The 26714-nt window shown below is 45.7% G+C and overlaps 5 protein-coding genes across 5 annotated transcripts; all 5 read right to left on the bottom strand.

The window, feature by feature from the left end:
- Positions 1-136: 136 nt before the first annotated feature.
- BUR2 (Bur2p) lies at positions 137-1210 on the bottom strand (the record flags this gene model as incomplete). Its single annotated transcript, XM_445225.1, has 1 exon — positions 137-1210. One exon carries the CDS (start codon positions 1208-1210, stop codon positions 137-139), a length of 1074 nt encoding a protein of 357 aa, XP_445225.1.
- A 653-nt stretch (positions 1211-1863) lies between these two features.
- Positions 1864-2811, bottom strand: UCC1 (Ucc1p; the record flags this gene model as incomplete). The annotated part of the gene is made up of 1 exon (XM_445224.1): positions 1864-2811. The coding sequence occupies one exon, from the start codon at positions 2809-2811 to the stop codon at positions 1864-1866; it is 948 nt and encodes a 315-aa protein (XP_445224.1).
- A 1091-nt stretch (positions 2812-3902) lies between these two features.
- On the bottom strand, positions 3903-10448 carry GVI51_C00847 (uncharacterized protein; the record flags this gene model as incomplete). The annotated part of the gene is made up of 1 exon (XM_445223.2): positions 3903-10448. The coding sequence occupies one exon, from the start codon at positions 10446-10448 to the stop codon at positions 3903-3905; it is 6546 nt and encodes a 2181-aa protein (XP_445223.2).
- A 7344-nt stretch (positions 10449-17792) lies between these two features.
- Positions 17793-21521, bottom strand: GVI51_C00825 (uncharacterized protein; the record flags this gene model as incomplete). The annotated part of the gene is made up of 1 exon (XM_065626601.1): positions 17793-21521. One exon carries the CDS (start codon positions 21519-21521, stop codon positions 17793-17795), a length of 3729 nt encoding a protein of 1242 aa, XP_065482673.1.
- A 1639-nt stretch (positions 21522-23160) lies between these two features.
- GVI51_C00803 (uncharacterized protein) lies at positions 23161-23391 on the bottom strand (the record flags this gene model as incomplete). Its single annotated transcript, XM_065626600.1, has 1 exon — positions 23161-23391. One exon carries the CDS (start codon positions 23389-23391, stop codon positions 23161-23163), a length of 231 nt encoding a protein of 76 aa, XP_065482672.1.
- Positions 23392-26714: the final 3323 nt, after the last annotated feature.

The raw sequence follows: 26714 nt of genomic DNA, 5'->3' as shown, positions 1-26714 counted from the left end.
GCGTATAAATGGCCTAGGTCAGTTTGAAATCAACTTGTCTAACGGAAAGATACTGAATACCAAATGAAAATGTTGTCTTATTATTGTATATATACTATTTAGACAACTAAAAATTGATAATATGCATGATTATTAACTAGACCTTCGTTTTGTATTTCTCGTACATTGCGTCTACTTTTGATTGAATGTGTTCCATAAATTCCTTACTGACGTTACCTTCTCTAATATGTTCATAATCAAACAATTCTTCATTGCTATGGCAGAAATCGTTGTCTTCGTCCGTTATATTCCTTATCATTTCCTCTGAAATATGCAATTTACTTCCTTTATTACTCTTTAGATCAAAAAAATTATCTTCCAAAATGCGATAATCCATAAATGTTTCCACAAGTTCTTGTGTATTGAATTTCAGTGAAGGGAGAAGAACTCGAGAGAAAAAATTTTTTGGGTACCTGAAGTTTTTATCTACAAGTCTTTTGTATTCTAGTCCACAATATATAAGACTCATCACAACAAACTTGTAGCCATCACAGAGCAGAGTCACTGGCTGAGTCATTCCCTGTACAATAAACATTCTGGACTCCTGCAGAATTTTAGGGAAAGCAGTTTTTTTGAATTCATCTGGAAGAATATCATCTCTATTAAATCGATAAAAGCCGCTAAATATTTCTTCAATTAGCTCACGTGCATTTCCAACACCATCATTGAAATCAAACCCAAATTGACAGAGTAGTTTCTTCTCATTCTTCACCAATCTATCTCTGAACTCCCACTTCAGTTTATCCATGTTTGGCCTTGGTCCGGCATTTCCAACTGGTATCTTATGTATTGTTACAAACTCACACGTTGACTTAACGTAAGCATCGATGGGTCTATTATTCTCCATTGTTTTACAAGCTGTAACCAAAATAGCCTGGGAGATATGTATACTGTCTAATAAGTTATATGACAGTCCATAGTAATACCAATATCTAAAAAATAATATTGAGGCTTCGACATATGTGTAGTCAAATAAGTTCAACGATTTCTTCATGAAGTAAAGATACATGAGACATTTTTCCATCAACTTCTTCATTTCAGCGGTTTTATGCACATCTGTCCCAAGTCTATCAATAATCTCTTTGCAGGTAAAAATCCATCTATTTTGCGGTAACCTTATTACATCTGGCCAAAGTACTCGCGGATTAAAGGTTCCTGTCTGTTCATCCATTATTTATACAGAAATGTTAGTGTGCTAGATCAAAACCAGCCATTGACAGAGTAGTCAAGTCCTGGTAATATGTCCTCGATTTGCTTATTCAAAAAAATGAAATACGGGCTCCAGTTTTCCACAGTAAAGATGTTGAAAGTCTTTCTTCTTGAAACAGAGCAACCTGCAGCACAAATAGATGATATGGCAATTTTATAGATATTCCTTTAGCTAGTTCTGCCAATTCATGAACTTATCCACATTACTACCATCGTTTCTATAGTTAATTGAATATTCCAATTCACCGGTCAGTCTGCTCTTCCAGAAATCTGTGCTGCAGAGTATCAGCTAGTATAGAGTGATGATAATAAGCACTCTCTATTGAACCAACCGTTAGCTAATTCACCATCGTTTCATCTGAAATGTAGCTCAATGAAACATAAAAAAATAGATTTAAGTCGGTAGTTATGGTTGTTCAATAGCTTCGCTATCAGACCCACCTCTATAAAAGTATGTATGTAATTGGACAATGAATGAAGAAGTTATGTGCTTCTTCCATTTGTTTCTCTACAATAAATGATTCAAAATTTATAACTCATAGACCTCCTGCTTTTGTATTCCATACTTTGATTAGCCGGATAATACATCAAGAGTGCCCCATTCTGTTTTTCATTCTAATCCAAATCTTTTGTAGGTCTCCGTTCAGTAAAACTAATGCCATACACCCCACAGCGCAGCCTTTTTCTTAATACAGAAAGTACTTCCTTATTATATTCATAGGATATGTGATCTCTATGTGACTCGTTTTGTAACCTTTTTCTCATTAAAGATAAGCAGTATATTTGTTCCCAGTAATTAAAAGGGATCATTTCTTCTGACAAGCATACTTTCCTTGCTAGTAAACCAGATCCATGCTTGAATAAACAGAGCTTGTATCCTAGTATCTCGATCTCCTTGTTTTCTAGAATCTTGTTCTGAAGATGGGTATCTTCGAAATATGACTCAAGTATTATCGCAGGTGTATCAAGCTCACTCACTTTATGCTGGCCTAGTCTGACAAGGAATATGCCATTAACTTCATCTCCATAATCAGAATATATCAGTTCATGAATATTAATAGGTGCTGAAAGTGTATGGTTTTTATCAATTGCAGTACAAACTTTTGGGATATATCTTAATGAGGTTCTTTGCCGTATTTTGAAATAGGCATAAACTGTATAACTCCCGGGTAGTATTGCGGCCACAGACAATGAAAGTTTATGTGAAAGAGGACTGATTAATTGTATTGATCCCGAACTAGCAATGCAATAGTTGACTGGCTTTACAATACCACATATCAGGATATTGTATATGATGAACCAAGAGTCATTGAGATATTCATGATTGCCAAGTGGAAGGCGGTCAGTGGCTAGAAGCTTTCTACTCTCCTTCCTCCAGCTATCCATACTTCTCACATATGATATTAATGCATTTTTAGTTTCATAAGACAATCGAACTAGATAGGGCTCACATTTGGAATAGTAAATATCATTGACTAGCCTATGGTAATATGTGTTAAGAGTTCTTATTTGGCAGGGATATTGATCTATAATTCGCAGTGTAATTTCTATTGGGAGATTCATGCCAAGCGCACATCAGGAAATGGACAATGCAATACGATATATCTGGTTAGCTTTCTGTCTACCAGCACCGGATAGTTGGTAACTGTATTTTATAACTGAGTTTGTCATTGTTGCCTTACAATAGATGATCTCTCCGCGAGGCTCTCGCGCTGGGATCCGGTGAAGGTTCTTTAATATTAGATATAAGAGCCTATAAAATCTAAAATCAATGAAATAAATCAACAGTCAATATCAGTGTAGTTGAGGAATAGCAACTATACAGTAGTGACATTATAATGGTACTACAGTATTGCAAAATTGGCGTTTAATCAGAATCATTTAGATAACAGCCGTGTAAATAACTCCTTACTTTATAATGTGAGCTATATCAGATATGTCCGTTGTGCATGTTTTAGCATGACCCCATGAACCTACTGCTAAGGGATATAGATTTACTGGCCAGTGTATGACATTGTTTTATAGCTCAGTCTGTATCGGTGCATGTGCTGCGTAATTCACCCACATTGTTGTTGCTTTTCAGTTCTACTATCGTAGATTCTTGATCCAACGTTCAATCCAAACTAATAGCCAAGAAATATAATATAGGCAAGATGATGTTGATATGCAAATAATTACAATTGGAAATAAAACTATACACCCGATACTTTTCGGTTCTTTATATAGCCAGGTTAAGTTTGTATTGAGTGGATCTAGCCAACCCTTAACGCTAAGACAACATATACGTTACAAGCTGCTAAACTACTACCATAACCGATAGAGTCATAACAGGGAGCTTCGATTGTCAGTCAAGAAAAGGACCTGTAAGTATGGATTGCATTAAATGGCAGTGTTTCTGTTATACGATTAGAAATCAAACTTTGTACTAAATCATTGAGTAGTGTAATTGACGAGGCACATAAATGAAGCATAAATCATTATGTGCTTCAGTACAAAAAAAGACTAGCAACATTTCAGAGATCTTAAATTAATTTAATATACATTCTTCAACAGAGGATAGGGCTAATCCTACCCACTAAGGATAAAAAGTCTAAATATAACGAACAAAAACTAAGCTTTGCAGGAAAGCATGTCTGCATACAACTGTCGCATGCTTAGAACAGCGCCATGACCAGTCCTGCAATAGCAAAGGAAACAAAGTTGGCACCGCTCTGTGCAGCTTCACCATGGAACACAGACCCAATGTATGAAGAACTGACTGAAACAGTGGCTGCTCCGCTACCCGAACCACCTCTGACAGCAGACGCAGAGTTGGAGCCAGAGTTGGAGCCAGAGTTAGAGCCAGAGTTGGAGCCAGAGTTGGAGCCAGCATTGGAACCAGAGTTAGTACCTGAATTGGTACCACTGTTAGAGCCAGAGTTGGAGCCAGCATTAGAGCCAGCATTGGAGCCAGAGTTAGTACCTGAATTGGTACCACTGTTAGAGCCAGAGTTGGAGCCAGCATTAGAGCCAGCATTGGAGCCAGAGTTGGAACCAGAGTTGGAACCAGAGTTAGTACCTGAATTGGTACCACTGTTAGAGCCAGAGTTGGAGCCAGCATTAGAGCCAGAGTTAGAACCTGAATTAGAACCAGGCTTGGTACCACTGTTAGAGCCAGCATTGGAGCCAGCATTGGAGCCAGCATTGGAGCCAGCATTGGAGCCAGCATTGGAGCCAGCATTGGAACCAGAGTTGGAACCAGAGTTGGAACCAGAGTTGGAACCAGGCTTGGTACCACTGTTAGAGCCAGAGTTGGAAGCTGAGTTGGAGCCAGAGTTGGAGCCAGAGTTAGTACCAGAGTTAGAACCAGAGTTAGAACCACCATTGGTATTACCGTTAGAACCACCAGGATTAGAGCTAGGCTTCGAACTAGAATTGGAGCCGGTAGGATTGGAACTAGGTCTCGAGTTGGAGCTAGAAATGGAGCTAGAAATAGATCTAGGAGCAGAGCTAGGAGCAGAGCTAGGACCAGAGCTAGGACCAGAGCTAACACCAGAACCACCAGTAGGCACCATAGAGGTGTCTACTGAACGAGAAACGTTAGACGACACAGACACACTAGGAGAGTAGAACACCGCACCGTCGTCCACACGGTCGTAAGTCAGGTACGTAGAGGATAGCACAACTGTGTGGCCAAGGGAGTCCGTGGTGGTCACATGCGTAACAATCTTAGTAATGGTGTGTCCATCAGAGACAAACACAGAGGTGTAGTCGGCCTCCCCGCCATCACTTGGCTTCAATGGGATCGTGGTGACGATGGTGGTAGGCTTGCCGTTGGAGTCCTTCGTGGTGATGTGGGAGACGAGGTCTGTCTCGAAGTCACCGTTGCCCTTGTCGATCGTCGTGGTGTAGTCCGCCTCCCCGCCATCACTTGGCTTCAATGGGATCGTGGTGACGATGGTGGTAGGCTTGCCGTTGGAGTCCTTCGTGGTGATGTGGGAGACGAGGTCTGTCTCGAAGTCACCGTTGCCCTTGTCGATCGTCGTGGTGTAGTCCGCCTCCCCGCCATCACTTGGCTTCAATGGGATCGTGGTGACGATGGTGGTAGGCTTGCCGTTGGAGTCCTTCGTGGTGATGTGGGAGACGAGGTCTGTCTCGAAGTCACCGTTGCCCTTGTCGATCGTCGTGGTGTAGTCCGCCTCCCCGCCATCACTTGGCTTCAATGGGATCGTGGTGACGATGGTGGTAGGCTTGCCGTTGGAGTCCTTCGTGGTGATGTGGGAGACGAGGTCTGTCTCGAAGTCACCGTTGCCCTTGTCGATCGTCGTGGTGTAGTCCGCCTCCCCGCCATCACTTGGCTTCAATGGGATCGTGGTGACGATGGTGGTAGGCTTGCCGTTGGAGTCCTTCGTGGTGATGTGGGAGACGAGGTCTGTCTCGAAGTCACCGTTGCCCTTGTCGATCGTCGTGGTGTAGTCCGCCTCCCCGCCATCACTTGGCTTCAATGGGATCGTGGTGACGATGGTGGTAGGCTTGCCGTTGGAGTCCTTCGTGGTGATGTGGGAGACGAGGTCTGTCTCGAAGTCACCGTTGCCCTTGTCGATCGTCGTGGTGTAGTCCGCCTCCCCGCCATCACTTGGCTTCAATGGGATCGTGGTGACGATGGTGGTAGGCTTGCCGTTGGAGTCCTTCGTGGTGATGTGGGAGACGAGGTCTGTCTCGAAGTCACCGTTGCCCTTGTCGATCGTCGTGGTGTAGTCCGCCTCCCCGCCATCACTTGGCTTCAATGGGATCGTGGTGACGATGGTGGTAGGCTTGCCGTTGGAGTCCTTCGTGGTGATGTGGGAGACGAGGTCTGTCTCGAAGTCACCGTTGCCCTTGTCGATCGTCGTGGTGTAGTCCGCCTCCCCGCCATCACTTGGCTTCAATGGGATCGTGGTGACGATGGTGGTAGGCTTGCCGTTGGAGTCCTTCGTGGTGATGTGGGAGACGAGGTCTGTCTCGAAGTCACCGTTGCCCTTGTCGATCGTCGTGGTGTAGTCCGCCTCCCCGCCATCACTTGGCTTCAATGGGATCGTGGTGACGATGGTGGTAGGCTTGCCGTTGGAGTCCTTCGTGGTGATGTGGGAGACGAGGTCTGTCTCGAAGTCACCGTTGCCCTTGTCGATCGTCGTGGTGTAGTCCGCCTCCCCGCCATCACTTGGCTTCAATGGGATCGTGGTGACGATGGTGGTAGGCTTGCCGTTGGAGTCCTTCGTGGTGATGTGGGAGACGAGGTCTGTCTCGAAGTCACCGTTGCCCTTGTCGATCGTCGTGGTGTAGTCCGCCTCCCCGCCATCACTTGGCTTCAATGGGATCGTGGTGACGATGGTGGTAGGCTTGCCGTTGGAGTCCTTCGTGGTGATGTGGGAGACGAGGTCTGTCTCGAAGTCACCGTTGCCCTTGTCGATCGTCGTGGTGTAGTCCGCCTCCCCGCCATCACTTGGCTTCAATGGGATCGTGGTGACGATGGTGGTAGGCTTGCCGTTGGAGTCCTTCGTGGTGATGTGGGAGACGAGGTCTGTCTCGAAGTCACCGTTGCCCTTGTCGATCGTCGTGGTGTAGTCCGCCTCCCCGCCATCACTTGGCTTCAATGGGATCGTGGTGACGATGGTGGTAGGCTTGCCGTTGGAGTCCTTCGTGGTGATGTGGGAGACGAGGTCTGTCTCGAAGTCACCGTTGCCCTTGTCGATCGTCGTGGTGTAGTCCGCCTCCCCGCCATCACTTGGCTTCAATGGGATCGTGGTGACGATGGTGGTAGGCTTGCCGTTGGAGTCCTTCGTGGTGATGTGGGAGACGAGGTCTGTCTCGAAGTCACCGTTGCCCTTGTCGATCGTCGTGGTGTAGTCCGCCTCCCCGCCATCACTTGGCTTCAATGGGATCGTGGTGACGATGGTGGTAGGCTTGCCGTTGGAGTCCTTCGTGGTGATGTGGGAGACGAGGTCTGTCTCGAAGTCACCGTTGCCCTTGTCGATCGTCGTGGTGTAGTCCGCCTCCCCGCCATCACTTGGCTTCAATGGGATCGTGGTGACGATGGTGGTAGGCTTGCCGTTGGAGTCCTTCGTGGTGATGTGGGAGACGAGGTCTGTCTCGAAGTCACCGTTGCCCTTGTCGATCGTCGTGGTGTAGTCCGCCTCCCCGCCATCACTTGGCTTCAATGGGATCGTGGTGACGATGGTGGTAGGCTTGCCGTTGGAGTCCTTCGTGGTGATGTGGGAGACGAGGTCTGTCTCGAAGTCACCGTTGCCCTTGTCGATCGTCGTGGTGTAGTCCGCCTCCCCGCCATCACTTGGCTTCAATGGGATCGTGGTGACGATGGTGGTAGGCTTGCCGTTGGAGTCCTTCGTGGTGATGTGGGAGACGAGGTCTGTCTCGAAGTCACCGTTGCCCTTGTCGATCGTCGTGGTGTAGTCCGCCTCCCCGCCATCACTTGGCTTCAATGGGATCGTGGTGACGATGGTGGTAGGCTTGCCGTTGGAGTCCTTCGTGGTGATGTGGGAGACGAGGTCTGTCTCGAAGTCACCGTTGCCCTTGTCGATCGTCGTGGTGTAGTCCGCCTCCCCGCCATCACTTGGCTTCAATGGGATCGTGGTGACGATGGTGGTAGGCTTGCCGTTGGAGTCCTTCGTGGTGATGTGGGAGACGAGGTCTGTCTCGAAGTCACCGTTGCCCTTGTCGATCGTCGTGGTGTAGTCCGCCTCCCCGCCATCACTTGGCTTCAATGGGATCGTGGTGACGATGGTGGTAGGCTTGCCGTTGGAGTCCTTCGTGGTGATGTGGGAGACGAGGTCTGTCTCGAAGTCACCGTTGCCCTTGTCGATCGTCGTGGTGTAGTCCGCCTCCCCGCCATCACTTGGCTTCAATGGGATCGTGGTGACGATGGTGGTAGGCTTGCCGTTGGAGTCCTTCGTGGTGATGTGGGAGACGAGGTCTGTCTCGAAGTCACCGTTGCCCTTGTCGATCGTCGTGGTGTAGTCCGCCTCCCCGCCATCACTTGGCTTCAATGGGATCGTGGTGACGATGGTGGTAGGCTTGCCGTTGGAGTCCTTCGTGGTGATGTGGGAGACGAGGTCTGTCTCGAAGTCACCGTTGCCCTTGTCGATCGTCGTGGTGTAGTCCGCCTCCCCGCCATCACTTGGCTTCAATGGGATCGTGGTGACGATGGTGGTAGGCTTGCCGTTGGAGTCCTTCGTGGTGATGTGGGAGACGAGGTCTGTCTCGAAGTCACCGTTGCCCTTGTCGATCGTCGTGGTGTAGTCCGCCTCCCCGCCATCACTTGGCTTCAATGGGATCGTGGTGACGATGGTGGTAGGCTTGCCGTTGGAGTCCTTCGTGGTGATGTGGGAGACGAGGTCTGTCTCGAAGTCACCGTTGCCCTTGTCGATCGTCGTGGTGTAGTCCGCCTCCCCGCCATCACTTGGCTTCAATGGGATCGTGGTGACGATGGTGGTAGGCTTGCCGTTGGAGTCCTTCGTGGTGATGTGGGAGACGAGGTCTGTCTCGAAGTCACCGTTGCCCTTGTCGATCGTCGTGGTGTAGTCCGCCTCCCCGCCATCACTTGGCTTCAATGGGATCGTGGTGACGATGGTGGTAGGCTTGCCGTTGGAGTCCTTCGTGGTGATGTGGGAGACGAGGTCTGTCTCGAAGTCACCGTTGTCCTTGTCGATCGTCGTGGTGTAGTCTGGTTCCTCTGGAATGATCGTCGACACCGTCGTCGTCCCAGTACGTGTCACTCCGTCCTCACCCTCAGATGGGAAGTACGAGATCACAACCGTCTTCGAGCTTCCGTCATCATCAGTAACTGTGCTCGTCACAACAGGTAGCTGCGAGTATGGCTCAGGCGACGTGAACACTCCCTCGTCCACCTGCGCGAACGACGCCATCGTCGTCGTGATCGTCACCGTCTTCCCGTCAGAATCAGTAGTGGTGATGTGCGACACAACCTCAGTGATCGTGTGCCCATCGGAGGTGATGGTGGTGGTGTAGTCTTGCTCAGCAGGTGTGATGGTGGAGATGGTGGTGGTGCCAGTGCGGGTCACTCCGTCCTCACCCTCAGATGGGAAGTACGAGATCACAACCGTCTTAGAGCTTCCGTCATCCTCAGTAACTGTGCTCGTCACAACAGGTGGCTGCGAGTATGGCTCAGGCGACGTGAACACTCCCTCGTCCACCTGGTCGAACGACGCCATCGTGGTGGTGATCGTTACCGTCTTCCCGTCAGAATCAGTAGTGGTGATGTGCGACACTACCTCGGTGATCGTGTGCCCATCAGACGTGTAAGTCGTCGTGTAGTCTGGCTCTTCCACCTTGACCGTGACAGTTTTAGTAGCAATGTGTTGCCCAGTATCATCTGACGCAATGTAGTACGTAATAATATCAACCTCCACTAGACGGTCTTTCGAGACAGTGGTGGTGAAAAATGGGCACGAGGTTGAGTTACCTAAGTTTGTATGATGAAGAGAATGCTCAAAGTTAGAATAAATGATCTCGTATGTTTCATAAACAGAACAAGGTTCGAGGCTGGTTCTCGTAATCACTTTATCTGAACGAATTGGACAATTCCGTCTTATAGCCCATTCGAAGTAGACACTATCTAAGTCCACCATGGTGCCATTCTTGTTTACCGTTCTTTTCTGTTGTATGAAGTTTACCTGGCCAATACATCTAGTGTCACAGAAGTCAAGATCGTCATTTGTGATTAAGTAAAAGGTATGTGTATTCTTGTTTGTCTGGATAGTTAATGGCAGATAGCACCCAATATCCTTGTCTGGTACTATAGCACCCAATTTGTATGACTGTATCGTTGTGTCGAACGACATATAAAATGGATATTCATACAGGGAACGTATTTTGACATTAAATGGTTTGGTGGCGACACTGTCTTTCACATTTATAGCATTAAAAGTATTTCTGTCACCCTGTCCCATCCAAACAGCACCATCAAATTTGGTTTCATCAGGGCTATCGAACCATAAAGTTGAGCCATCAGACGCAATTATAGTATCATCAGAATCGATTTGAACAGCTCCTTCAAAAAACATGTCAGAGTTGTGTAATGTAAATTCACCTAACTTATGTTTTGTACGTGGCGACAATTGCAAAGATTGGAAGTCATAAATCTTACTTTCTTCAACATCTATACTGCCAAAGTCCAGATATGCAGTACTTCCTTCGTTTAACATGGCGTGGAAAAGACAAAACCACGGCCAGTAAAAGAATCACCAGTCATTACAATAGTCGAAGGTCCCGTAGCTTGATTGTTTGAAATCTCCATACCATTACCTGGCACAGATATTGAACCTCCATGATAAGTGAAAAAGTATCCTGGTCCTCCTGTCGTGACCAGCTGATACCACAGAGAAATAAGTAGCAACGTTGATATTACCATTGACAGTAATTTCTTTAGCAATACCTCCAGTGTTCAGGATGTATCCGGCATCAGGCACATTAATATCACCATTGTATACATAGGTTGGGTCGCTAATAACAAAACTACCATCAGTAGCAGAGAGCACTCTTGATATCAGAGATATCAAAAGAACATAAATAGACCACATATTGGCTTGGTCTGAACTTGCTTATGAGATAGGTTTTAGCTTGTTCTCTGTTTCAGATGGTAAAGGAAAATGCTATTCCCAGAATGACATGATCAGAAAATGCACGAATTAGTGCCCTTTTTATATGTTTTCCTTTGACTTGTTTCATGGCGTTGGTCAATGAGCAAACTCTTTTTATCTGCCATGTACACTTCCAGTTCAGTACACACCTAAACACATAACTATTAACTTTAAAATAACAGTTAGGAATGAAAAAAATAGACAATAATTCTCGAGTACATGAATGTCATGCTCCCTTCTCCTATATCATGCCCAACCGTCTTATCGGCGATAATAGCAGCATTATATCATCACGGATTCACCGCAAAATAGCTGATTCCCAGCATGGCTTTCAGAGTAACCTAAAGATGGCAGTATTCTCTCTTTGGTATTTTGCGAACCTTATGCGGTGTGTTCTGTTCTATCATACACCATTATGTTATGATACTTTTGTTTACATTTGGAGGTCTGGCATTATCAAAAGTTAGCAACCGATTACGGCAATACTTACTAATGGCCTAAACGTCTAATCGGATTGAGTGGTGTCTCTTTCTGCATAGAGGAAGCTGTTTGATAGCAGCAATTGCATCACATTTCCTTTTCCAAATCCTTTCCCATTTGGCTTACATTTGTTGTTTGTTTGCTATCCCTGTCGAATGCAATTTCAGAATTTAAAAACACCAAATGTAGTAAATATCCATCCAGGGCATTCGTCAGATCCAGAGGACATTTCTGTTTCTAAATCATCAGTGTCCTGAGGAATAGCACAGAAATGGTAGACTTCCTTCCAGTGTCCCCTTGACTAACTATCGAAGAGGATTTACCATGAACGTTCAATAAAACCCAAATTAGTAAGTACTTCCATACTCTATAAGCCAATTATGGAATCTCGATTCTGAGAGGGTTAGCAAGAAGAAAAAAGGGAAAAAAAGAAAAACATCCAAGAGAGTTCCACTCGTGCATTTGTGCCCTTATTGCTTTATTAGGCTTCATTATATTATTTGCAGACCAGTGTCTCGATGACGTCAGTTGTTTGTAACTGGCACAACACATAGTACATAGGTTTCCCATGAGAATGAATACTTTGATCATCCTAATCTAAAAAGTTTGGGGTATGGCACTCTCGAAAAGCAACCTTCTGGTAGCAAAACAAACGAAAAAACATTATATTGTGGACAGAATTACTACAAGTTGATTTACTGTAGCAATACAAAAAAGCAACGACAAATATCAACATTGGCCGGTGTGGGATAGCCACCGGTAACAGTCTACCTCCTCTCAGACACACAAACCACCGCACACACTTGCAAACTCTAGCAGCTTTCTAATCATCCTAACAAGTCGCAATGTATAGAAACATACACCACCAAACAGACTCCATCATGTGCAGGAAACATGGCAGGCTGTATAGAGCCCAGAAAAAGAAATAAGCACATCAGAAAAGCAATAATAACTGGACGGCTACGGGGTCGTCTGTGTTTGTTTCACAGGTTCCTTACACCTTCCAAGTTAGTATCCGGATCTGGGATCCCCATAATTAAGGGGCTCACACCAATTTGTAATTCCATTTGTAATTCCATTTGTGATTTCATTTGTAATTCAACTGTAATTCAACTGTAATTCAGGAATAATTAATTACCATCCCTGGCCAGGCTGACTTGCCCGTCCCGGTAGATCAGTAGACAGTTTGGGAGACCCTGCTTGGTCTCTGGCCACTCCAGTGGTCATGGAATCAAACTACTTCCCTCACCAGCTTTTCTTTTTCCACACCGTACGGCAGCAGGGACAAATCACTGTCCCCCCATTTGTCCCACTGACAATCCCCCGACACCTTTTCTTTTTTGTCACTACACTCATATGTCCAGCAATACGACCCCTCCCCCACTCTTGTCCTCACATGTCCTTCCAGGACAAACACACTTTCCGCTCCACTGCTGATTCCCCGACATATCACTCTATCACTCTATCACTCTATCACTCCAGCTCCCAACATCCTCCTCGAACAATCCCTTCATCGCTACACCACTGCAAACCACACGATGGCACGCGATCAGCATAACACAACATAAACTCTACTATCCCACATCTCAAGCCTGCTCGCAAGCAGCCTCACTGGCATGACGATCTTACATATATGCCCTCGTCTTGTGCATCTTTGAGGATAAACCCCATATGCACCGACCTTGCCAGACTCTCTTGACAGATACCCTCATGGACACAACCTTGTTCATCATGCTCCAAAGTAATCTGATCCTAACTACTCCGAAACCACTCAGTAGCAATGTACATGCATAGTCATAGCCATGCTGTCTTTGCAGCTGGGTCTTACATATAAGCAACTACAATTGTCCAATTGACTAGACAACCGGCACTTGCTAACCCATGTCAATTGCCCATGTCTAGTCCTATCATTGTGGTCATGAGCCAAGTTCTCTGTTCAACTGTCTCCCCACTAGCTAGATGGAGACACCATAAACACCATTTGATCGGAAGACGAGCAGATCAATCTCATCACACCGGCTGCATGCCAGTGCCCTCCGCCAATGTGTCGTGTCTAGGTATGTGTATACCCATGGCTTGCTTTCAAACTGAAGGGAGGACTAGCTTCCAACTCCTCTTCTATAATAGATAGCATGATAAATACTATTACTGTTCTGTTCGAACAGTTATCTCGAGACTGTAGTGTGTATCCAGTATATGTATCATGTCGAGACCTTCGGCAAGGAGAACGGTCACTTCTATTCTGGAAGTGCACAGATGACGCACACTCACACACGTACGTGTATAGCATGCCGAACCCCATGACACAGGCAGGTCTCTTTAAAATTACACTTCGGCATGCAGTTCTTTTGGCAATCGACTGCAAAATATCCATATGAGGTTCAGAGCCCATTCCAATGTAACGGAAACTGAGGTACCAGCTAGCAACGCTGATTTGCACTGCAATTGCAAAAGCATATCGTTCTAACGGGTGCACAGCCATAATCACCACTGATGGTAAGAGACCAGAGACGTTATAGAACTTCTGTCCGTTCTAGTTGGGGACATTCTGTTGGTGCATCTTCACCAGGCATACATGGACGAGTTCATATCTCTATGGCCAAATCAAATCCAGCACTATATCCCCTGTCACTGGTGCAACTTGTAAACGGTTGCACAGTCTAACAATTGCAGAACTTGGCCTTTTCCACCGAAGGTATCCAGAGGTCGTCATAATAACTACAAAACTGCAAGCTATTGGTAATAATGAAAGCACAGAGTAGGCTCAGAGGCGACCGACAACGGGGTCATACATAGAGTATTGGCAGATGAGGGAAAAGGGTACGGGAATAACGCCCATTTTTACGGCAATGAAGAGGAAGAGGACACCAAAGAGACACGGAATCAAACGTCCGAACATCTGGCAGAACGAGAGAGTTAACAGCATACTGGTGTAGTTCCTGTATCGTGGTTTGCGGCTCCCGTATCTCTGCCAGCCCGATCTGCTCACTCCCTCGTCCAAACCACTACGGTAGGCAGATTCTGTTCTGTCCGATAACATATTACCACACTCACATACTCAAGATCTTCCGTTGTGCTTCACACATTATCTGTTATTCTGACATTATTGTTTTATATTTATCATCAACCTGCAGCTACTCATCCCCGATGCCCAAGTCACATCCTATGAATATATCCAAATGTGTAATGTCTCCATCCTGTGGCACAATTCCGGTTGCTGGAGTCTGTGATTTCGACTCTTTGTCTCGAGGTTAAAACTGACCTTCTAATCTTCTAAATGAACTCGAATTGTATTCTGCTGTGAGGATTATCATCTACAGGAATTACTTCCAAGACAAGTCACCAATTACCACCCACCGGTTGTCTCACATACGTTCACCACAACTGCAACTCATAATTGAGTGCACTCTATGTCCTTTAGCTCTGGTTCAATGCCAGCAAGTCTCACTCTATTCTTATCACCGTTACCTGATCTCCCCTTCCAGTATTTAACAACACCACCTCCAGCATGACCAATACACACAGTCCATTATACGAGTACAACTTCCGCACCATTCAAAGCTGTCATGCACCAACTTGATATAGGATTTGATGTTTCCAATCCTCACAACATATCAATGTCAAATTGTGGGTATAAAAGCAGTGGCAATTGGCCGCTTCCTCAAAGCATCCTTGTACCATTTACAGCATCAACTTTCAATACCACAACAAATTTACTTCTAGAGATGGCGCTCGTTCAAATAACTCATTCAGGAAGAACAACCTGGGTGCTTCATTGTCCATACTAGTATGTCAAGGAAATATGACGTTGGTACCTCATAGTAACCTGTAACCTGAGTTCGGAGCTGTCGCGATTACGTCATGAAGCTAACGGTCATACGCATAATGACTCTGGCAGGCAACACTTTCATTGATCCCGATGCTTAACAACATGTCAGTTCGATACTGATACGTCTCACATAGTTATTTGAAACAGCTACAGGGCATGTCAGATATACAGTCTGAGCCCAGTGTCTTGGCTTCTGAACCTACAGCCACTGAATAAATCATCCATTGCTTTTCTATACTGAATGCTGTTCAGTTCCTTTTATTAGATGCATGATGCGATTAACAACCATACATTCGAATATGGTGGATATAGTTATGTTGCAATTGTAATTATGAACCAGTACATTCCCAGGTCTTAATAACCTAAAGGCCACGCACCTGTTTCCTCCTATTTGGTTGCTACTCCCACTTGGTAGTAGAGTCTTTCTCTGACGTAGTTTATTCTTTGTTGATTGTTCTTCATTCTTTGTTCTTCGTTCTTCAGCAATCACTAATGCATCTCTTCCGAGAGCACAGTTACCATCACAAATGCCATGATCCAAAGGTGCGCATTGCTGCCCACATTGAACATACTATCCTGTTATATTCTGCTGGGGCGTAGCTCAAAACACTCATTCATTTGTCAATGGTTTCTGCGCAAGCCTTCTCATCCACATAGATGCCCGTGGTGACAGATCCCCCCTCCCAGTATGTACATAGACGGAACAGACCTGACCTGAGTGTACCAAATTGCCACAGCTACTCTCATTAAGAAGGCTATACTTGCTACCGAGTGTGATACATATAGTGGATATAGCTTATGCTCCTGCCATGTGTCATTATCAAATGCTTGTACCAGATGGCATGATTCAAAAAGGTTTTATCGGTACACCAGTTTTAGAGAAAGGTCGTACTACTGCCATGAATATGATCAGCTTGCTATGTCGTTCACTATATCTCACCAATAGCCTCAACTGTGAGTGGATGTTATTCTAGTTCTGGTATTGCAGCAACTTGTTGCGGGAGTAGCACGCAATACAACACAGTCAGCTGCATCTTTTCCCGTCTGAATATGAACTGTATGTTCTCATCCAGCGCAGGCCCTGATTAATGAGTGTCTCTGGCGGGATGGCTATGACTAATGCTGTGCTGCTCGAATAGCTATCATCAGATTAGCTGGAAGTCGTTTTGGAAGTTGGCTTGACGTCTACACCAGTAAATAATAACTCGTAGTTTTCGGTTTGGTGCCCATAAGGAGCGTTCAGCGTCACTAATTATTTCTTACATGAACTCTCTCACATAACAGGGATGGTTGTCGCGGTGAGTGTTCACTAGTGAAGATACAATAATAGTGGTGGAGATTACTGGACATAGCAGTTGTGTTGCATCACACCAATGGGGGGAATTGTGTTGATGGCAAGTTTTTGTCCTGGTGTGCTGGCTGCGGAAGAGAAAAGTGAATTTGTCCTTGGCACGTCCCAGGGATGTCTTGGCACGTCTTGGCACGTCTTGGCAGCGACATGACATGTCTTGGCAGAGGTGTTTGGACAGTGGCTGGTGGGACGGTGTGGAGGCTACTGTTGGTGCTGTGTGTACTGTTGGTGGTGTGTGTGCTGTGAGGATACGGGATGCCAAGAACGGTGCGTCGTGTGCGTACGGTCTGCGTGGCTGCGTGGCTGCGTGGCTGCGCGGGCTGCGTGGGCTGCGTGGGCTATGCCCTCCTGCAGACGAACTGCGTCGCTCCCCGTTCCATACGCGGCTCCCTCAGGCCACTTCTGTGCCCCACCACCACTCACCGAGTGATTTACATATTGCGAGAGTGGGTCTTGCCCCCCGCGGCATTCCCCTCGCTCTCGTTCTCCTTCTCTCTCCTTCTCTATCCTTCTCCGTCAGCCTCCTCACAGATGCGGCGTGCTCAAGAGGAATGCAGAACGATTTACGGTTCTCCCACCAGGCACAAGGCCCTTCCTTACATTACGTCTGCTGGAAGGACCCTGCTGATGGCATGCTTCGTTCTGCATGCATCATGTGGAGTAGTGTTGGCCATGCGACCCCGTTGCAAGCACTACGGGCAGTGCAATAGAATTATCAATATACTCAGTATGTAGACAGCTCAATAGAATTATCAATATACTCATATGTAGGCATCTCAATATATTTATCAATATACTCATATGTAGGCAGCGACTGCTCAATTGAAAAAGGGAACAAGTATTGCTACAGTTAGTAGTGTTTGTAGAAACACATATCACTGGTTGAGATGTTGTTACTAATATGGTAGCAACTACGTTACGTTCGTTATTCCTCGAGAACCTTCCCAGGTCCTCCCTGATCGCCCTAAATATAAATTTTCGGCTGAACAATGACAAGCTTCGGCCCTTCTCTTGGCCAGTAGAGAGTTCTGCTGAATTAACCGAAATGGGTATCAATTTAGACTAGTCTGGTGGTAAGCTTATAAAAACTAAATTATATATTATTATATACAGTCTCAAACTAAAAACAGCTAATAAAGAACTTAAAATATGACTTCACAAATCTCTAATGGAAGCATGAAATGATTACCAGTAACGAACAAAAACTAAGCTTTGCAGGAAAGTATGTCTGCATACAACCGTCGCATGCTTAGAACAGCGCCATGACCAGTCCTGCAATAGCAAAGGAAACAAAGTTAGCACCGCTCTGTGCCGCGTCACCATGGAACACAGACCCGATGTATGAAGAACTGACTGAAACAGTAGCTGCTCCGCTACCCGAACCACCTCTGACAGCAGACGCAGAGTTGGAGCCAGCATTGGAACCAGAGTTGGAGCCAGAATTGGAACCTGAATTAGAACCAGGCTTGGTACCACTGTTAGAACCAGAGTTGGAGCCCGAATTGGAACCAGCATTAGAACCAGAGTTGGAGCCAGCATTGGAGCCAGAGTTGGAGCCAGCATTGGAGCCAGAGTTGGAGCCAGCATTGGAGCCAGAGTTGGAGCCAGAGTTGGAGCCAGCATTATTAGTACCAGAGTTAGAACCTGAATTAGAACCAGGCTTGGTACCACTGTCAGAGCCAGAGTTGGAGCCAGCATTAGAGCCAGAATTGGTACCACTGTTAGAGCCAGCATTAGAGCCAGAGTTAGAACCAGCATTACTACCAGAGTTAGAACCAGAGTTAGAACCAGGCTTGGTACCACCGTTAGAGCCAGAATTGGAACCTGGGTTGGAGCCAGAGTTAGAACCAGCATTAGAACCTGAGTTGGCACCTGAGTTGGAGCCAGCATTGGAGCCAGCATTGGAACCAGCATTAGAACCTGAGTTGGAACCTGAGTTAGTACCCGAGTTAGAACCTCCATTAGAACCACCATTGGTATTACCGGTAGAACCACCAGGATTGGAGCTAGGCTTCGAACCAGAATTGGAACCGGTAGGATTGGAACTAGGTCTGGAGTTGGAGCTAGAAATGGAGCTAGAAATGGAGCTAGAAATGGATCTAGGACCAGAGCTAGGACCAGAGCTAGGACCAGAGCTAGGAGCAGAGCTAGGAGCAGAGCTAGGACCAGAGCTAGGAGCAGAGCTAGGAGCAGAGCTAACACCAGAACCACCAGTAGGCACCATAGAGGTGTCTACTGAACGAGAAACGTTAGACGACACAGACACACTAGGAGAGTAGAACACCGCACCGTCGTCCACACGGTCGTAAGTCAGGTACGTAGAGGATAGCACAACTGTGTGGCCAAGGGAGTCCGTGGTAGTCACATGCGTAACAATCTTAGTAATGGTGTGTCCATCAGAGACAAACACAGAGGTGTAGTCGGCCTCCCCGCCATCACTTGCCTTCAATGGGATCGTGGTGACGATGGTGGTAGGCTTGCCGTTGGAGTCCTTCGTGGTGATGTGGGAGATGAGGTCTGTCTCGAAGTCACCGTTGCCCTTGTCGATCGTCGTGGTGTAGTCCGCCTCCCCGCCATCACTTGGCTTCAATGGGATCGTGGTGACGATGGTGGTAGGCTTGCCGTTGGAGTCCTTCGTGGTGATGTGGGAGACGAGGTCTGTCTCGAAGTCACCGTTGCCCTTGTCGATCGTCGTGGTGTAGTCCGCCTCCCCGCCATCACTTGGCTTCAATGGGATCGTGGTGACGATGGTGGTAGGGTTGCCGTTGGAGTCCTTCGTGGTGATGTGGGAGACGAGGTCTGTCTCGAACTCCCCGTTGCCCTTGTTGATCGTCGTGGTGTAGTCCGGTTCCTCTGGAATGATCGTCGACACCGTCGTCGTCCCAGTACGTGTCACTCCGTCCTCACCCTCAGATGGGAAGTACGAGATCACAACTGTCTTAGAGCTTCCGTCATCCTCAGTAACTGTGCTCGTCACAACAGGTGGCTGCGAGTATGGCTCAGGCGACGTGAACACTCCCTCGTCCACCTGCGCGAACGACGCCATCGTCGTCGTGATCGTCACCGTCTTCCCGTCAGAATCAGTAGTGGTGATGTGCGACACAACCTCAGTGATCGTGTGCCCATCAGACGTGATAGTCGTCGTGTAGTCAGCCTCCGCTGGCGTGATCGTCGACACCGTCGTCGTCCCAGTACGTGTCACTCCGTCCTCACCCTCAGATGGGAAGTACGAGATCACAACTGTCTTCGAGCTTCCGTCATCCTCAGTAACTGTGCTCGTCACAACAGGTGGCTGCGAGTATGGCTCAGGCGACGTGAACACTCCCTCGTCCACCTGCGCGAACGACGCCATCGTCGTCGTGATCGTCACCGTCTTCCCGTCAGAATCAGTAGTGGTGATGTGCGACACAACCTCAGTGATCGTGTGCCCATCAGACGTGATAGTCGTCGTGTAGTCAGCCTCCGCTGGCGTGATCGTCGACACCGTCGTCGTCCCAGTACGTGTCACTCCGTCCTCACCCTCAGATGGGAAGTACGAGATCACAACTGTCTTAGAGCTTCCGTCATCCTCAGTAACTGTGCTCGTCACAACAGGTGGCTGCGAGTATGGCTCAGGCGACGTGAACACTCCCTCGTCCACCTGCGCGAACGACGCCATCGTCGTCGTGATCGTCACCGTCTTCCCGTCAGAATCAGTAGTGGTGATGTGCGACACAACCTCAGTGATCGTGTGCCCATCAGACGTGTAAGTCGTCGTGTAGTCTGGCTCTTCTACCTTGACCGTGATAGTTTTAGTAGCAACGTGTTCCCCAGTGTCATCTGACGCAATGTAGTACGTAACAATATCAACCTCCACTAGACGGTCTTTCGAGACAGTGGTGGTGAAAAATGAACAGGTAGAAGATGATCCAAGAACAACGCTAGTGAAGTGACCATAGAGATCGTACGCTGCTGCATACGACACATATTTGGTACACCCAGGGAAACTGGTCGAATCGGTCACTGTAGAGGTTTTGGCATCTGGACATACAAATGATTCATCAGAGTTAAACATAACAGCATCCAGGGTAACACTCGTACCATTCCTATCGAGAGTTTTTTGAACAATCTTAAAATTCTTGGATGTGGCACAACGCAAGAATCCTAATTGACTGTTATCAATTATCAGATGGTAGGTGTTTCTGGAGGTGACAACTTCCAATACAGTGTTGTTCAGATCGTTACTAGAGATGTTAATCGACATAACTTTAGTGTCAAAACCAACGTAGTTTGGACCTTTGACAAACGAGGAGTCAAGCAGGATATCATGGCCACTTGTGGCTACACTGTCTTTAACATTCACTCCACTTTCACCCGATGGAAAGCGGAAGTTAAATGGTATTGTTGCATGGTCAATATCATCAAACCACATCCTACTGTTGCTCAAGTCATATATCCATGTGAAAGATACAGGACCTTCATAGAAAACGTCTGAATCTACCAAGTAACCTTGGCTCAAGGAGACAGTAGATGTTGCAGGATATGTTACTGACTGAAAATTCTTGAAATAGGTGTCCAAAGAATATAGTGTCTTGAAGTCTAAATACGCAGTACTTCCTTCTCGAATACTTGCCGTTAGATTCATCTGCCCCTTGCCGCTAAATGAATCCCCAGTCATCTTCACTGTAGTGGGCCCGGTAGCAAATACATCATAAAGAGCAACACTATGGCCCAAATCAATTGAACCTCCGTGGTATGTGAACAGAACACCTGGCGAACCTGGTTCAATAGCTACGAATGAAAAGTAAGTAGGTAACTTAATATTGCCATTGAAAGCAATCTCTTTCACTGTAGCTCCATAATACAAGATATATCCGGCATCCCCAGTAATATCCCCATCGTGTACATATGAAGGATCATCTGTCTTGCCACTGATATCACCAGATAGTACGCTTGATATTAGAGTTATCAAAAGAACATAAATAGACCACTTGTTCATATTTTGATATGGTCAATTCAATGATTTTTGCCTATTTTCAAACTTTTCAAACTTTTCAAACTTTTCAAACTTTTCAAACAATAGAAAAGTCCATTTAATAGCACATGAATGAACTGTGTAACCCATAGCATTCCCCTTTTATATCAAACAGAGTATTCTCCATTCCTTGAAATGTGGTGGAGTAGTTCCTTTCTCATACCCAAAAAAAGCATCAAATCGAATTACATTTAGCTTTGACTGTAGACAGTTACTATTGTATACCATCCGTCACCTATCAAGAATTGAATATCAAATGTGGTCTAGACTTCGCAAGTATTGGAAAGAGAATGATTTGCAAATGATTTGCAGATAAATCACATCTGTACATTCGAGGAATTGTAATGCCAATTGCAGAACTATCTACAGCTAATATTTGGGAGCAATATAAAGTAACAATATCTGCTCCTGAAACATATGCTCATAGGGGAAACATAGGGCTAGTAGCAGTATATGAAGATCACCACCCTACAAGGATATAAGCAGCGTAAAGTATCATCATAGCTATTGGCGAGTAAATACCAGAAAAGCCAATCGTATTACTATATCAGGTAACAAACAGTATAATCCCGGGTCAGATTACCCAACAAGCGCAGGTACGCTGTTTCTGCGTTAGCCATCAATAAATTATGCACTTACCCCAAAAATTAATTGCTTACTGGCACTGTGCATCTTATGAAACAGCCTCAATTCCCCCCTCCCCCATCAGTTAGTGCCAATGACTTATGCACTACAGTCCTTATGACTTAGGGAGATAGTAAACCAAAGACCCACCATGTGCAGGTATAGAATAAGAGCATATCATGGGGTTTACGACCCTTCATGGCGATTATCGTTGATGATCAAAATAATACTAAATAACAAACGTACAGAGGACTGCACATCTGAAGTCATTTGAAGAAACCTTAATCAATCATTTCATAATAAAGTGATTTATACGCACAAAACATAGCTTCAACAAAAAAGAAAGCGATTATCCATGGGTTCTCGCTCCTTATTATTATTGGTAAGTATAATAATTACTGTCTAGTTCCCTAATAATAGACAATATAGTTGATAACACGAGTTTCATGTGTGTGGAATTCCCAATGCCTATACAGATTAATCAAAATGAAGAAGCGAACCATCATTCTTACATCATTCCCTCGTAGTTAATAGTTTCAATGCTTTAGTGATTTGCCCAGCTACATATGAAACATGGGCATGTGAGGATGGCAGTGGACACAATGTTACAGTGCAACTCTACCAAATCAAAGCACTACAATCCCAAATCTACTTATTTGTCTTCTGTAAGTCACTCTTCGTCTATTCAAGCCAGTCTCATTCCTTTATCAATGTTATTGCTTTTTTATATTGTGTCGATGTCCCAGTTCTGTGCTGAAAATGTCCTTCCAAGAGAGACCTACCAGAATATCTTGACTTACGATGGCCAGGGGCCCTTCTCAGAGACAGACACAGACACAGACACAGACATGTCTGTCCCAGTAACTATCACGTAATGTCCCAAGACACTAATATGTCCAATAATGGCAACAGCAGCAAAGAACCATCAATCAGCACAAGAGCGTACGTCAGCCAGCTCGCGCAGCATATCGGTCGTCATTCACAATCTGTTCACAAGTTCAGTGTAGCCAGAACTGCGCACTGAGTTGCACACAGACACTCCAGCTCTCCAGCTTCTAAACCAAATTATCAGGGACGCTCGCATTCTGAGATCTTTGATATCCTTCTTTACAGTCCTGACACTCACTTTTATTACCAACAGCGCAAAAACAGCTCTGAGATGTAAGTCGCTACGAAATGGCGTTAGAGAGACTAACTCCAATAATACCATTCGCAATTTGCAAATTCACAAACACGCCCTAGCCCCTATCGTGAATGCTAGTATTTCTCGCAGAATAAAAGTTAACTTGTCATATGTTAATAGAGCCAGTGCCACCAGTATACAGTTCTCCTTACTTGTAAAACTACCAAATTATCGGTAAGTATGCAACACCGATAGAATTTTCAAGTAGCAAACAAAGATATAGACGAATAAAGTATGCTAAGCGTACAGGGTCCCTTACCCAATGAACTCCTTGCGACTGTTAGATTCGGTCAAATCAGTCTATTTAGACATGAGACAACCACCTTTTCCCTACTCTGTTTCTTATTATTCGAAACATGGAATTGTGCTTTCTACTTCTGTTTCAAGTGTAACAATCCCGCTCCGTCGTCGAAATCGCCAATATTCAGTAGCTGCCTCACAGACTGATCGAGGCCTATCAGGACGGTGGCATAAATAGATGTATCACTATCACATACACTATACACTCTGCACCATTTCTTCCGTTGAAAATTAGCGTCTCTGCCCCTCACACTAGTCCTTCCCAGATACCATTCTGACCCTCACCCTATCTACTGGTCAGCCTATCCTGGCGTACCATTAGAGTTAACAAACCGCAAGTACACACGCGAAGGTCATACAGGAAAGCATTATTCTATGAAGCTTCTACCAACTCTCTCTTATCGGTAACAAAACAGGTATAGGAAACTGCGCTATAATTGATCAAAACAAAATCACAAAATGAAACTGAGTGTTAGCGCGCCTTCTGTGGTCCACAAATATTAATTTTGTCAGCTTCACATAATAATACTCACGTACCCGGCTAATAAAGTGTCTCATAGAAGAGGTGACTGAGAGACACTGGAGTTCTCTGCTATTAGAAAAAGAAAAATTACTGAAACATGGACGGCGAAAACAATCAATATTAATAATCCGCTAGTAATTAAAATTTCGAGTAGCTATTAAACGTAATTTAATCAATACAATTATTACAGCCAATAATTGAAGTTAATAATACACCTAGTATATTACTCATTTCCGTCCCTTTTCTATGCTGTTCCATACACTGTTCCATACACTGTTCCATACACTGTTCTCCCCCTCTTCTCGCCGTAAACTGTTTGTGGTATGGCAGACGGACCATCAGGGTTCGGCCAGTGTTCACTTTCCTTGTTTCAGTTCGTGTTTCATTCACGGCATGTCTATGGTGCTCATAAATGCTATCAGCCTTTCCATACAATAGCAGCAATCAGTCACACTAGTGCCCACCAGGATAGACCAGACGGCCAGTGGAAGACTCCTCCCTTCTTGCTAAGACAAATGCTCATACCACAGCTAGCACAGCTCGCACAACTGCGAACACACAAACCTGCGGACACTGCGATTTGTCCTGCACAGCTTTTCTTTTCACACAAAAGAAAGACGACACATACAACAAAGGACATGTCCCTCCCACCACAAATGTCCTCAGTCCCACAGACATCTCGGAATGTCGCAGCAATCGCTGAAAACTGTGGGATCGGCCTCGTCGCACAGCACTTCCAAAGTCGCCACCCGCTTCAGCAGCAACACCACTGATCCTTGTCTAGCTATTGGCCGTCTGTACCGTTCACCAAGGATCACTTCCACCGACACTAGTACTTCACCAGTGCTCCCACCAGTGCTCCCACCAGTGCTCACTCCAGTGCTCACTCCACTGGCCTCGACCTGCTCAAAGCGGGCAAGACATAGTTCGTACCACGACACAACAACACCAATGGAGAAGTCTCATCTATGGGAGGTTCTTGCAACTGTCTGCATTCCACTGTCTGCATTCCACAATCCTACAATGTCCACTTTAACACAAATACTCTGTCCATTGCGTCGACCGTCTATACCTATCTGTACTAGTCCATATCTTCATCTGCCTATGCCGTCTTGAACTTTCTCGATCGAGGCATCCGCTACACTATCTCGAATTCAAAACTAGAAACAGAATAAAAAGGAAAAGTGACCGACTCAATGTAGCACATCAGATCCCATGGCCTGTTCTGCAGCCCAAACATGTAGATCGACAACCCTATACATGCGTAGAACTGCACACAAAATTGTCTACTACCACGTACAATGCACTCGCGCTTGTCCACTCACTACGTTTCCATACCGTGTTAAAAAAATTTTCATCATTCGCAGAGCCTACATGGCCACCGTAATACCAGCTAGGAAGCAACCTCATCCTTCTCGCCTCTGCCCTCCTGCCCTCTTAAGCATCTTGCTTCTGTATAATCATGATCGTTGTACACCTCGCCATAACCGCCATAACCGCCATGGCACTACCGCCTTCATTGCTAATCATAACTGCCGCTCCCACAATCTCCCACAATACCATTCCAGCACCCTGCTGTAATATATCCTGGTGACGGCTGTGGCCAACTTAATCTTAAATGCATACAAATCCAAATGGTTAGGAAACCAATTGAGCCTGCAATAGCAACTCTATCCATCTAAGGTTTAGACCAAGACACTACCCAATTGTATCTATCATCCCTCATATGAAAAACCTAGCCTCATACCATCAACATTGGCATCAATATGGCTGTGGTATAATACGCCACAGACATGCACCGCTTCCATTCAAAGCACATATCCCACATAATTCAACGGTAACGGTCTGGCCATACCGGTGACGACTGTCCATACATGCACGACCAGACCATTCCATTGCAGCAACATCGTCATTGTCGCCCCATACCAAAACCTCGGCTCCACCAAGTCATTAACCAATTGGCTATATCCGATATCCCTTTACAGAGTGAATTGAGATTCATATTAGCTCAGGCACGCAACATCCATCGTCTCCGTCCTTTACTTCCCAAATGACTCAACCCAACATCACAATGCAACTAGACACAATCACATGCACACCATTCCACCTAGCCACAGCTCTCGAGAAATCCACACTGGTCTAGTGCACTTGAATGAGATATACACTTTCGACAATCCGCAAAGCAATCATGGTATGATGTGCCGTTGCTGTATCTTTCCACAACCTACTTATAACCAGACAGCAATCAACAAAAGAGCGTCAAACCACAAATATATCCATGCACTAATCTTTCCCAATGTCCCCTTAAATCCGGGAGTCACTTGTACCAGTTGACAGTTGATGACTTCACCAGATTAGCATCAATAGCTAGGTCTTGTGTGATGAGTGTCTTGAGCGTATAGAGTATCTCTGTTGTGCAGTATATCTTAATTGCACATTAGAGGCTGTTGAATAGCAGAGCCACAGGGTTGCATCCACCTAGATATGGTGTGTGTGCATAATTATCTCAAATAAATCAACGCCAAAC

This window comes from Nakaseomyces glabratus, chromosome C (assembly GCF_010111755.1).
Source record: "Nakaseomyces glabratus chromosome C, complete sequence".
Classification (NCBI taxonomy): Eukaryota; Fungi; Ascomycota; class Saccharomycetes; order Saccharomycetales; family Saccharomycetaceae; genus Nakaseomyces; species Nakaseomyces glabratus.
The sequence above is the reverse complement of the archived record's forward strand: the minus strand, read 5'-3'. Positions and strand labels throughout refer to the sequence as shown.